This window comes from Ceratina calcarata, unplaced genomic scaffold (assembly GCF_001652005.2).
Source record: "Ceratina calcarata isolate Rehan_Ccalc_2016 unplaced genomic scaffold, ASM165200v1 scaffold48.2, whole genome shotgun sequence".
In the NCBI taxonomy this organism is placed as follows: Eukaryota; Metazoa; Arthropoda; class Insecta; order Hymenoptera; family Apidae; genus Ceratina; species Ceratina calcarata.
This window is the reverse complement of record NW_017172225.1, coordinates 3,243,112-3,255,948: the sequence shown is the minus strand read 5'-3', so window position 1 is coordinate 3,255,948 and position 12,837 is coordinate 3,243,112. Positions and strand designations below refer to the sequence as shown.

The window sequence follows — 12,837 nt, the reverse complement described above, 5'->3', positions numbered from 1 at the left end:
TTAACCCTTTGCACTCGAGCGGTGACTCTCGCTCACCAAGACGTTATCTCACCTTAAATTTTATTGTGGCGCTTTTAGCGAGACAGGCGACGCGTGTATAAGACCCTATAAGTGTAAAATGATACTCCTTTAAATGGAGATAAGTTTTTCGTATCGGAACCTTAGTCTGTAACGACAACCGTGCATCACTTTCGACATTAGTTCGAACTTGACAGTCGCGCCGAAAGATTATAATAATAGAAAGTGAATAATAGAAAAAAGAATACTGTTCTAACGGGAGTTAAGAAGGATTGCAAAGTCTGCTCGCGACGAAATATACCCGGAGAAAGACACCAGACAACATATTATCGTAATACTTGTCCCGACAAACCGGGCACGCATTTTGGAAATTGTTACAGTAAATATCAAACAAAGGAAAAATGCTATGATTAATGTTTACGAAATTATGTTTCTAAAGGTACAAAAATACGCAAAATATTAAAATATAAAAATTTTATGTAGTAATTTGGATGTATAATCATTTTAAGTTAGAGCTAAGGAATTCAGCAAAAATGCTCCGAAATGTCTCGAGTGCAAAGGGTTAATTTCAAGCTTGCTTATACTACTTCTATACAGATGTGTTACCATCTTCAACTAAACAGCATGCAGTACTAGTAACACCACTTGCCGGAAAACAGTGAGAATTTATTCAACATCCCAATATTTCAAGTTTTATTATACAAAATCAACCAACATTAGCATACCAATTAATAATGTTACATATAATGAATCTGCAATAGGTTTGTTACAAATCTTATAGATAAACCAAATTACTTCATTTCCAATTTGATTCATGGTGCAGTACTATAAAAGTATGATAGATAATATTTTCCACCAGAAGATCAAAACTCCAGAAACGAAACGTTCAATACTAGCCTAATAAATCGTGACTGAGACATCCAGCGAAATTTGCGATTGGCGTTCCCCTTTTTTGCGTAATATATGCAAAGCTTATTCGCACCGATGTCTCGTAACCGAGCACTATTAATATCCCCGGCACGCGAGAACAGAACGAAACTAAAAGAAAAAAGAAAACAACAGAAGAAGAAGTGACAAAAAGGAACAAGAAGGGAACACGCTCGACAGATTTGCACCGCGTGTATTTCTCTTTAACAGTACACGTTACTGTACCGTGACCCGCCGTTTTCCATCTGGCGTTACCCCGCGGCAGACTGCACGCGTTTACAATTTCTTACTGCGAGAAACGGTCACACTTTTTCTACGGGTAACGCAACGAAGCCAGAAAAGATTTGCACTTTAACTTAACCCTCGTTCATTTACGACTTAATAATTTTTGTAAATATCTAATAAGATTATTACATAAAAAGGACAGTAAAATCTACTGTGTGGTTTGTCAATCCTACTGCGAACAGAAATGAACTGAGAAAAAATAGTGCTTTAATATCCGACCCATTAATGCCCACCGTGCCCAAACAAGTACATTTCATATTTTAAGTATTTTTTTATTTGTTAATATAAATCTCAGATATTCCTCTTCATACTATGGTATGGTATTACTACATGCCATTGTTATACTTTATACTGTTTAGAAAATGTCCCTTATTTAACAGTCACTTTCGTTAACATCTTTGTTTGTTAGCATATTCATATAAAGACAATCTTCAGCGTACTTTTCTGTAACCCCCTTAAGCGCGTTTCCCATTGGCACGTTAAGTTTCAGCTTTTACACGCTCTTTCCCTTTGACTATACATACATGGACTGCCAGTAGCATAGGCTTGCAATGCTAACGTGCCGTCGCCAACATTAGGTAGCCAAGCTCCGCCTTCGGGACCATCACGTGACCAAACAGCGGCAATTCCAAAACACTAAATTGAAATAGTGTACAGTATACATGCCCTTAGAAATCTCAAATCGTATTATTTTTCAAACCGTGGGTCTACTGCATTTGTAAATTAAGTCTTGTTTTATGTTTTCAAAACGAAAGGTATTTGAGAATGTAAAATAATGAAATAGGATTTTACCAAGAAATGTGAAATATCATGTATTAATTAGTGTAATAATAAATTTTATTGTCCTCTAAAAAGTACAGTTTTTGTTAAGGATTTCCTAATAAATGTTTTGTGATTATTTAATGTTTGACTAGTACCTTCGTACCGTAACTTAACATCTAAATAATAGGATATAATTAATTTAATTATTTCATATTTATGGTTGTCTAGTATATCTTGTTCCAATGAATGCGCGTCAAAATTTTTAAATAGCGTGCACATATTTAAATTCTTTATGGTTGCTACAATCATTTTATGTTTAAAATTGGTAATTCTTAGCTTGTTTTCTACTTTAAATATATTAAATATTTTTTCCGTAGTAGTGCACGTTGTGAGCGTATCTTCTCGTAGATACTTTAATGATCCACAAGATTTATATGCAATAAAATTTGAATATGCAGCCATACATCCATCTATTAATGTTATGCACGTTAAACATTTTAATTGTTTCAATAATTTACGTTCTACAAACCCTGCCGTGTACATCACACCTTCGTATATACTATTTAATGGTAGAGACTCTTCAATATTTGTCTTCGTCGGACTCTTCAACGAGATTTGCTCTACCATACGTATGAACCGCGATTTCAAATAGCCGCTGTTTGGTCACGTGATGGTCCCGAAGGCGGAGTTTGGCTACTGTTGGCTACCTGATGTTGGCAACGGCTCTCCCAGCGGACTAGCAGTTAGCAGTCCATGTATATATAGTTAAAGCTCTTTCCTATACCTCGCAACCAGCGTGGAGATATTTTTTCCCTCGAGGCTCGCTTCCCCTGTTTTTCGCCCGTATTTCGATCCCCACTACTATTCCCCTCATGCGTGCTCATGCGCGTTCGCGAAGCTCTCCGCAGCGCTATGGTCCCCACCATGTTCGCGTCGTCCCCACTTTTCGGCCGAGGGAAAAATTATCCGCACGCTGGCTTCCTCCATGTAGTATATGCTCTAAGGTAACCCCAGTTTACCAAGACTTTCTTGTGCTAACTTCATACAGAGATGAATTTATAAACAAAGGAGAATAATCATGAAGGCAACGAACGCAAAAAAAGAGGACAGTTCCCTGTAACGGCAGCGTACAGATTCTAAGCAGTTCTCCGGTTTTTAACTTTCTAACTATCTCTACCGTTGTAACGTAACACGATTCACACGGGACCAGAGGTGAATCGGTATTGAAGGCGGGACAGAGGTTCGAACAGAGAGAAAGAAAGTATGACGTGACCCAGAAAAATGTCTGTCCCAAAGTGACGCGCAAAAGTTCGGAGATTAATCAAGCTAACCGTGTGCAGGGAAAACGGAACGAGGCAGCTAATGCATCTTTCATATAGATTTGTCATTACTGTATACTCTACATGCTTTATAGATTTAATGTACATACAATTAGCTTACATTACGTTATATAGAGGGTGATTTTTGTAACACGACGATATAAAATAACTCCGAAATTATTCATCGAATACTTGAATAAAAAAGAATTATCATTTTATGTATTGTAAATTTTATATGAAATTAGATTGCTTTACATTAATTAGAAATATAATTTTTTGTTTATTACATGTACGGATAATCCTTCATTTCCTAAGTTATGGGAGATAGACAAAAGTTTTTATACGGAACTTCCAAGATTCAAGGGGGCACATATTTTGATGGAAACAAATTTTTTTACCCTATTATTTAATGGGATACGATACTCAAGATCGTTTCTTCACATGGCACTATATATCTATGTTTTGTTTTGCAGAACTTTTCCAAACAATTCCATTTACCCTTCATATATAAGACTGATGTTAATTAGGTTTTGAAATATTCATCTCAAAAATTGGTTCATTTTTGTAGAGTGGGAATGGTAAGGAGGTTCTATTACGAGGACATCCTGTACATTTATACAGCTGAGTTTTTTATATGCATGATATAATTCGCACCTGTATTGATCATAAATTAGTAATAAAGATATGATTACACGATAAATCAAAAGAAACATTTAACACATGTATGTTTAATCGACTAGATAATAATTAACGTTAGAAACTTCGATCGTTTATAAAAACGCAATGTTGTGGAATTTATAAGCATTAATTATATATCGTTAGAATTATGCAAGGTTAATATCGCGTCTAGCTGCAAGATCCACGCAAATGTTCCGCGAAGTCGTTAAGAAATAAAGTCCCGACAGCAGTCTATCCAGTGAATTTCCACGAAGAGCACTCTTAAAATACAATTGCCGCGAAACAAGAAACGCCTTTGTAAAGCACGCGTCGGCAGTCTGCTCTTCGTTCTGGAATGCTGTTAACACATCTCCAAATAATAACAACCGGTGTAAAGAGATATGTAACTTTATGCATAATTTTCTTCACGGTTCAACGAAAGAAATAGAATGATAATTGTTTTTCATTTAAGCTGTTTACGAATTGCAACTTAGTAGTTGTTATGAAAAACTACATATTCTTATTCTAGACTTTAAAGAATGTCTATAAATCTTTCTCTATTCAGGTTGCTGACTAAATTGAAAATACTCATTTTTATGTACAATTTTACAAATCAGGAGTTCAAGCAATAATATTAGGATTCCTCTGTGTGATTACTGTCGATTACGTTGAGAAAAGATATCCAAAAATACAAATTTCGCACTTTCTAATCATCCAAACAAAAGCGTATGAAGCCGAACTCTAAAAAAATATTTAATGTGAAAAGTACATAATGTTTTGTAGCCAAATCTGCATATGCATAAATGATTACGTAAATCATAGGTACGCCGAAATATTATTCATATAACATTAATTATCATTTTCTTAAACAAATACATAAACTCTACTAATGGCGATAGAGTGGTAATACTAACAAAATTCTAAGTAATCGTACATAACAAGCTCACGCAAGACCGAGCGTAACCGCAACAGTCTGGAAAAGCGATTCTGTCCTTCGCTAGATATATCCACGAACGCTATAAGTAAATCGCATTTGGGTCAGGCTTTGGTTTCGCACTTTAAACTCCATTCGCGGCAGCTCGTTTCGAGTTAAACCACGCGGATAGATCGCACCGAAACGCGTCATTAACGGTAGAACTGGCGACGATTAGAGCATACTTATAGGTAGTAACGAAATCGAAACGAGAAACATCCACCCCCATTTACGAGTCTTAAGCCACGTTGTGAAACATATAACTAAATGAGGATAAGATAAAAGTATTGATAAACAAAATGGAATTAATGTTGATATATTTGTTTAAAAATAATTTATAATATGTTATTTGATATTCAAGAAAAGATGTTTCATATCAACTGAAATTGTTAGATTGGGTTTATATTTTTTATCAGAAATTCAATTTTATTATTTTTCATCATTTATTACACGATTGTAATTAAATGATGTTTTTTATTATTTTTTTTATTTTATTTTTTTAATTATTTAATTATTTAAGATTATTAATTAAGATAATTAATTAGGATAATATTAATTAAGATAATAAGAAGATAATTAATTAAGAAAAAATTATTTAAAAATTGATTATAATGTTTTAACTGATGTAGTCTATGATGATCAAGAAAGTGGGACATTTCATAGGCTTTTGATTGACAATAAGCACTTGGACATGTGCTTTTGATTGATAGAATATACATAGATAAAAGATAATGATCTTATACATTGTTCCCGAATTCTCATGAGATTCATACAATCGCTATTCTTCGAGATAAGAATCTCTATTTATGGAAGAGCATAGAGCAAGAGAGTAGGAATTGCTGAGGTTTCTTTCACGATGATTCATGCTGTAGCTGCAACCAGCACCCTTGAAAACGTCACTAATGAGAGGCGCAATATTAAAATATGCGAAGGAGCTCGACGATAACGAGCTCTTGATTTTATGCAATGAAATCGAGTTATAAAGTTTAATTGCTCCGATACGATCTACGATACTGGCCGATGAATCTTGGCTTAGACAACGATTCATTGTACCGGCGTTATTTACGATCATACTCTTATTCGATTTCTTACTGTACTCACCTAACCCAACCTAAACATAACTTACAAGTTCTCGCACGTTATTCAGTATTTATTTCGCTGTACTGTAATGCACTGATTATTAGGCTGCTGGTTTAATTTATGCGTTTACTTTAACTCTTTAACATCGCGACCGTCTTTTAAAAAAAAATTTTATTATATCATACTGACTATCGTTACAAGCCTAATTTTTTTACATTAGCAACAGAACACGAGAGCTGAACCTTGTAGAATAACTTTGCTGATCTGCAATTCTTAAATCGTATGGAACCTTGACAAATAGTGCTATCACGTTTCAGTTAACACGAAAGAGTGTAGCAGCAATTATATTGTAACACATGTAATTTTTATTAATATTTACAATTGGTTATTTGTAATTCGATAAAATGATTTATAAAAGAAAATCACCAATTTTCAATACATTTTTTTGTGTGATTGAATACTATAAAATATGAAGCTTAAAGCAAAAGTTTCTGGTGTTTTAATATTTTTGAAACCGACAGTATACATATATTATGTAGTTTACGATTTGATACGATTTATAAAGAAATAAAAATAAATCAGAGAGAATGAAAATAAAAAAATTTCAGATCTTACCTATGCTTCAGATTGATTGTCCATCCTCCAGATATGTTCCCCTCTAAAACAGCAACAGAACCGAAATTCTCGTTAAACTACATCGATAATAAAGCGGAAAGGAAAAATGAGCCATCGTAAATGGAAAGCTCGTTACATTTAACGAATTCTTTATAACAATTTTACTTAAAGCTTGCAAAATTCCTGGTCACTCGATGTCGAAAAAATGACCAGTAACGCGTTTTAAGCAGCGAAGAGAAGTGGGATAATGAACGCGTCGTAACAAATTAAATGACACTAACTATAGACGAAGACCCAGGGTTTCACCGAGACGCTCAATTGCTAATTAAAATACCGAACAAAACGAAAATAGCCGTAGCCATTCGTAGATAGACACGTAGATAATTTTCAAATAAATATTGCTAACGCATGAATCATAATGCATAAAAACAGTAAATACATTGACTGTTTTATAATCCATAAGCATTGGAACTCGTTTTAATTCTATACATAGTTCTAAAAAATCGAGTGAGAAAAACAAATACTTTTTAAAGTATAATTTTCTATCTTATAAATATTTCATCCAAATGAATAATAACATCAATTTTTTTTCATTCACACTCATTACATTGGTCTTTTTTATGGTCAATACACTACGCGAAACTCACTTCAGTTTAGATAACTAGAAGATAGCACATCATGTGGAGTAGATATTTTTTAAATACAATTAATATCATATGAATGTTTGAAACAATGTTTTGCCACATTCTGAAAAATAATTATACGCAATAATATTAAAGAGCAAATTCTCATAGAACAATGAGTTAATTTGCTTGTAAATTTTATAGAAGTGAAACACGCTTTTCATTCGTGGTCTAGAGGAAAGAATTGAATTACACGGAATAGCGAACAATTACAGGATACGTAATAACATTTAATAATATACCGATAACATCTCTACGCGCGCGCAGTGCGTTTCGGCACTGAATTAAATTCCTATTTATTTTCCGTACGCGCTCCATGATAACAATTTCGTAGTCATTTCACGAGCCAATAAACGAATCAAACAAACTGCAAATGTACATTTAATGTAAATTTTATACAGAGAAATCAAATTCTCTTCATAATGTTCGGAATGTCCTAAAGCGAACATGTGACCGACAATGTCCTTCACCACAAAAAAGATTGCTTCATATTAAAGAAAATTCCAAGATGAAACGTAGTCAAATGTAAAATAAGGATATTTAGTACATGTTAACCCTTTTGGGGGATCACGTAATGACAAAGTCGAAAGCGATACTTAATAAGGTCAGCCAATGTTAATAAGATGTCTGAAAAGAGATCTGGATTCTTACAAAATAAAACATTAAGAAAAGGGAAAGAAGTATTTAAAATATTGTATTTTATCACCAAATGTAATACCGCTTTTAAGATCTAAATGCACTAAATGTTTTTCATATATTATAATCGACTACGTATTATACAGCTAATCGTAAAAAGAAGCATACGCTCTTTAAAATCGAATAACTTCCTTAAAATTAGTCTACTTAACAAGTGTACATATAATTTTGGGATTAGACGTACATTTTTATGTATCATTATCAATACCTACAACTCTTTACATAAAACTACAGTCGAATGTAATCTTACGCACTTGCGGTTGATGCGACTTGAAATTGAATCAAGAAAAAGGAGACGATCGTGTATCGCACTTGTCACAATAAGAAACAGTAGTATCCACACAGCAGCAATAAAGGTTGATCAAATGCATGTCACAAATACCTTGCAGCATTCAGTGCAAGGCTCCTCCGTTACAAGCTTAATTTTTTTTGTAAGACTTAATCAAGTAAGAAACACGCGTGAGAGAATTGTCGACCCATCCGTACATCTTTCTTCCTTAAACCATTTGCATTATTAACGTATATATACGCTCATCGATTATTGCATGATGCATATCAAATGTGTTTTCCTCTTTTGGTGATACGTTTTAAAAAACTGGCTACGGGATTAGTTACTATGTCATTTATTTTCTTCTTTATTATTTGACTGCATTTTACGTATTTCTAATAAAGCTTATTATTTGACTGGATTTTACGTATTTCTAATAAAGCTGAAAGTGTTTAAAATATGAAATATGGAAAATGTCAAAAGTTGAAATGATAAATGAAATTGTTTACAAGTTCGATACCGAGTTTCATTTATTTTCGCAAAAGTATAGTACTACTATTTGCAGCACCGATCCACAGATACGTACTTACTTACATGCGTAATATACAAAGAGGAAGAACAGCCCATTTACCGCGTACAATTAAGCATTGTGACTGAATTATTCGACAAGGATACCGTGTACCGTTCGTTAACCGTATAATTAGCCAATTACTAATTGCGCGAGTTCGCATGAGCTCGTTTCGTTCGGCTCGCAAAAGTTTTACGCGTTTATGTCAACTTTACAGTTTTTACATTGTCTTCGCTTTTTCAGCGCTCAATATGAGATCACAAAGGTCGAATTCAAGGACGAAATCCGTGGCGGTAAAGTTGGACTGCAAAAGACACGTGCGCTCATAGTTGCTAACTTACACAGATAATATCTGCTGATTGTTTTTTATTATTCGAGAAGCGTCGACTACTGATATTATCATTAGCAACCGAATAAATTAACAACAATATATTGAGCACATAGCTAAAAATTATTAAGTACAATTTTGTATGTACACCTGCTGATTCTTCCTCGGGAATTGACGTCTGATTCACGCGACAAATGGCATTCTTTTCGGTGCCCGTTTTTACACGTGGTGATCGATTTGCTTCCGCTTCGCCGGAAAGTATTTTGACACGATGCATTCGCATTCGTTCAGTTTTCTATTATTTTAACAGTAGTGAGAGATACAATGTATCTAGGTTTTGTTGTAACCTGATTCAAATTCCTCTATTAAATGTGCGTGTTTGCGTTGATGCCGAAGATACTCAAGTCTGTTCTAATCAAGAATCTTTCTCAGTTAATGTGCTTAGGCACTGTGTAAGATAAACATTATTCACATGTTGTAAAACATTTATACATCATATTATAATATAATTCGACACATTTAATCTGTGAATCTATGTAGATTCTTCATAATTTCATAACATTTCTTATATAACTATAATTGCAATGTGATATACACTATACTAAAAGTCCTTTCGTGATAATTAATGACGAGCGCAAACATACACATCACATTATATGTTATCAGGAGATAATAACACACATGCACAACATTATAAAGTGCAATTAATCTTGTTTTATTTTCACCGTGAAACGATTCGGTAAGATGTCAAGTAAAATTATGCGACAGCTCATGGACAGTGTAACCTCGAAAAATGCACGGTGCATCGAAGAGACAGGTAGAGCATGCATGTGCTATTTTTTGCGATTAAGTGCATGCCCAAAAGTAAGAGGGAATATTGTCATTGAGTCGATAGCTACGCGATGGCTAGAGAATGCAGTGAAACGCGTTGTTTCTTTCTCGAGCGAGATGTTGAGAATGCAAGAGCGTATGTCATTTAAAGAACGCCCACTTTTAACTCGAGGAGAGAGTAATTGTAGCCGAAGTCGACATTAATCGCTCGCCAAATTTGGAACGTTGTTACGTCAACGGAATGATCGAACCATTAAATTTTTGTCGCCTAACCTTAAACCCTATATAAGAATGTACTAGAATCATGAAATTGGGAAAATTCAAATAGGCAACAGTGAGAGAGCTGGTTATCTCGCAGGCGAAATTTCTGGTACTCACCTTATCGAATATTAGAATTTTTCTAACAGGCCTGCGGACAAACACAGGTGGCACGATAACACTGTGTCACATGAACGAATATCCATAGAAATCACACAAAACAACGATGCGATCACCTCACGAAACGTCACATTCACTTCGGTCGAGCGGCCATTTTGCTACACACGATCCAAGTCCAAGAGTGAAGAACATTTTGATCTACCAACCCACTTAGGCCTGAAGTCACTCCCTTCCAATAGTTCCAATTCCACTGCTGCCTGATCTAAAGCTTGTCAAACATTCCTAGCAGAGTGTCAATTACAAATTATCAATAATGAAGTACAGTTATTATTGCAATTTATTAATTATAATTCATGAACATACAGTATGTGGTCGCATTTTACAACTACAAGAGAAAGAATGATTTACTATACTCCCTTTTACTGTACATCCCTATAATCATCAACATTAAAAACATGAATCACGATTTTAATTTTCAACCGGTTTTAGGGACATGAAGTAGTCTTCACAATATATTTGAAATTTAGATTATTTGATAATTATTTCGTTAATTAATTAATCAATACTACTTCAAATAAATAATTCAATTTGGAGGTTAAACGATGAATTGATGCATGATCGTCATAATTATTACAAATATCATGTGCATGGAAAACGTTTAAAATTACAAACTTCTAAATTAAGATTCTCGCAACGACAAACGTATTCTGTCTATTAAAGATAATAGTTTCGTCTAGTACTATATATAAATGTCGACTTTCGTGGAATTGTAAAAATAGTTTATCTGTCAACGCGTTGACAGGTAGACGTTGATAATTGTTGACAGTAATCGAACTTGGTCGTTGCATTTCACGCATTCTCATCATTGATTGGCGTACAAAATCAATACTTATGTGGCAGTTATAATTCAAAATATGCTTAAAAATTGAATGTTCATAATTTCTATGATCGCGAGAGTGTGTGACCTCGGCCTAAAATCGAATCTCGAAGCACGTGTCCGATACACGTCACTTGTTGGTGCGTTAGGGACTATTTCATAACCTGTTGTTCAGAGAAACGCAATCGCAATAGTATCGGGTGGAAAGAATGTCGTGAAAGTTCTCGTACGAAATTACAATTGGAGTGTCATTTGCCGCGATTCGTTTGTAGCGTTTGGTGTGGGTGAATCGTTCCTATGATATTTTCACACTGGAATGGCGTTAGTAAATCAACTTCAAAGGTTCTCGAGACCAATTCTCAAGATCGCTTCGAATTATTCCAAATATCCTAGCAACACTACGTTGCCTTTTTTGCAGGCAGCGAGGAGTACGTCGACCACGAAACCTCTTTCAGAAAAAGAAGAGTGAGTAACGAAATTTACGTTTCCTACTTTTCTAACTTAGTTTCATTGTTTCGCTATACTTAGAGCGAGATCGTTGATTAGACAATACAAAGGTGCAAGAAGACGGTTTATACAATTACAATTTCCTGTGATAAGTAGACAAGCAAACCATGAAATCTGTTTCGGAAAAATAGGGAGTAATGAAATGTTATCTGTTTACATTTCCTGAAATTGCTTTCAGTGCTTAGTTAAATATATGGTTTAAATTTTTTATGCTTTACAGATAAGCAATATATACCAATTTNTAATATTTAAATAAACTTTAAGAATGTAAGTCCGAACTGATAACAGCATCTAAAAAAATTAAGTTATCAATTTACTAAGTCCTGCGCAAAAATTAAATAACAAACGTTTATTAATTCTTATTTATATGCTAAATGCGATTTGATCAAAGTACTATACAAAGTTTATCATAATTTCTAACAAAATTAACAGAGGTTTGTGAAAGACTTATTTGTTATATGTATAATGGAGAGATTTCTGGTTTCTGAACTTCAAACTTTGTGAATGCGCACGCGGTTATGCAAAAGTCTAAGAACCTTATTCTTTCGCAAAGACGAAAGTAATCTAGGACTAGAGGTTTCGTAACATTAACAATAATGACGATAATAATAAGGCAAGGATATCGGTATCAATTATAACGTAATCGAATAATACTAACTGTATGTAATAGTTAATAGTATGATAATGGCAAGATACACGCGGATAGAAAATAGTCATTCCTTTCTCGACAGTATATTCAACATTTTTTCGATCGCTCAGTCGTTAGAATTAATTTGTTAATCAACATACGTCAACGAGCAACTTCAACTTTTCTTAGAACATTTGTTTCGATTTTTTACTTTTCCACGGTAAATAATGTATTAAGCTCATTCGAGATCATGTTGATTGAATTTTTACAACGAAGTATTATCCATTAACTCAAACTAGATCGACCAATTTAAAAAAAGTTATTCCATAGTTGGCAGTGGATGCATAAAATATTTTAATCAGCCGTTTTTAGGTCTTTTACTACTATCGATCCCCCTTTAAATATTTTGTTTATCTTTAATTATTTTATCACCGGCA

At 34.0% G+C, this 12,837-nt stretch overlaps 3 protein-coding genes across 7 annotated transcripts in view; 1 reads left to right on the top strand and 2 right to left on the bottom strand.

The window, feature by feature from the left end:
- LOC108627865 (C-terminal Src kinase) overlaps positions 1-10,585 on the bottom strand; it is a 33,672-nt gene extending 23,087 nt beyond the window's left edge. For 2 of the 3 annotated variants that reach the window (XM_026815732.1, XM_018029421.2), the window contains exons 1-2: positions 10,389-10,585; positions 6,637-6,679 (exon numbers count right to left, since the gene is read on the bottom strand). The gene's annotated coding sequence lies outside the window, so the exon portion shown is untranslated. The remainder of the gene's footprint in view (positions 1-6,636; positions 6,680-10,388) is intronic. The other variant, XM_026815733.1, reaches the window with a different exon arrangement.
- On the bottom strand, positions 2,050-2,822 carry LOC108627613 (uncharacterized). The gene is made up of 2 exons (XM_018028923.2): positions 2,541-2,822; positions 2,050-2,462 (listed from the first exon to the last, which is right to left on the bottom strand). Exons 1-2 carry the CDS (start codon positions 2,617-2,619, stop codon positions 2,068-2,070), a joined length of 474 nt encoding a protein of 157 aa, XP_017884412.1. The 5' UTR covers positions 2,620-2,822; the 3' UTR covers positions 2,050-2,067.
- Positions 10,586-11,023: 438 nt separating the features above from the next.
- The window catches only part of Fdx2 (Adrenodoxin-like protein 2, mitochondrial Ferredoxin 2), a 67,292-nt gene continuing 65,478 nt past the window's right edge, over positions 11,024-12,837 (top strand). Inside the window, exons 1-2 of one of the 3 annotated variants that reach the window (XM_026815738.1) lie at positions 11,024-11,607; positions 11,684-11,730. In XM_026815738.1, coding sequence (XP_026671539.1) covers positions 11,563-11,607; positions 11,684-11,730 — 92 coding nt within the window. In that variant the 5' untranslated portion in view covers positions 11,024-11,562. Of the gene's footprint in view, positions 11,731-12,837 lie in introns of all 3 variants that reach the window. The other 2 variants (XM_026815739.1, XM_018029273.2) reach the window with 2 other exon arrangements.

Coding starts and splice junctions, on each gene's coding strand:
- LOC108627613 (XM_018028923.2), bottom strand. CDS start 2,619: ATGGTAGAGCAAATCTCGTTGAAGAGTCCGACGAAGACAAATATTGAA. Junction 2,463..2,540: donor ATTAAATAGTATATACGAAG/GTGTGATGTACA, acceptor TAACATTAATAG/ATGGATGTATGGCTGCATAT.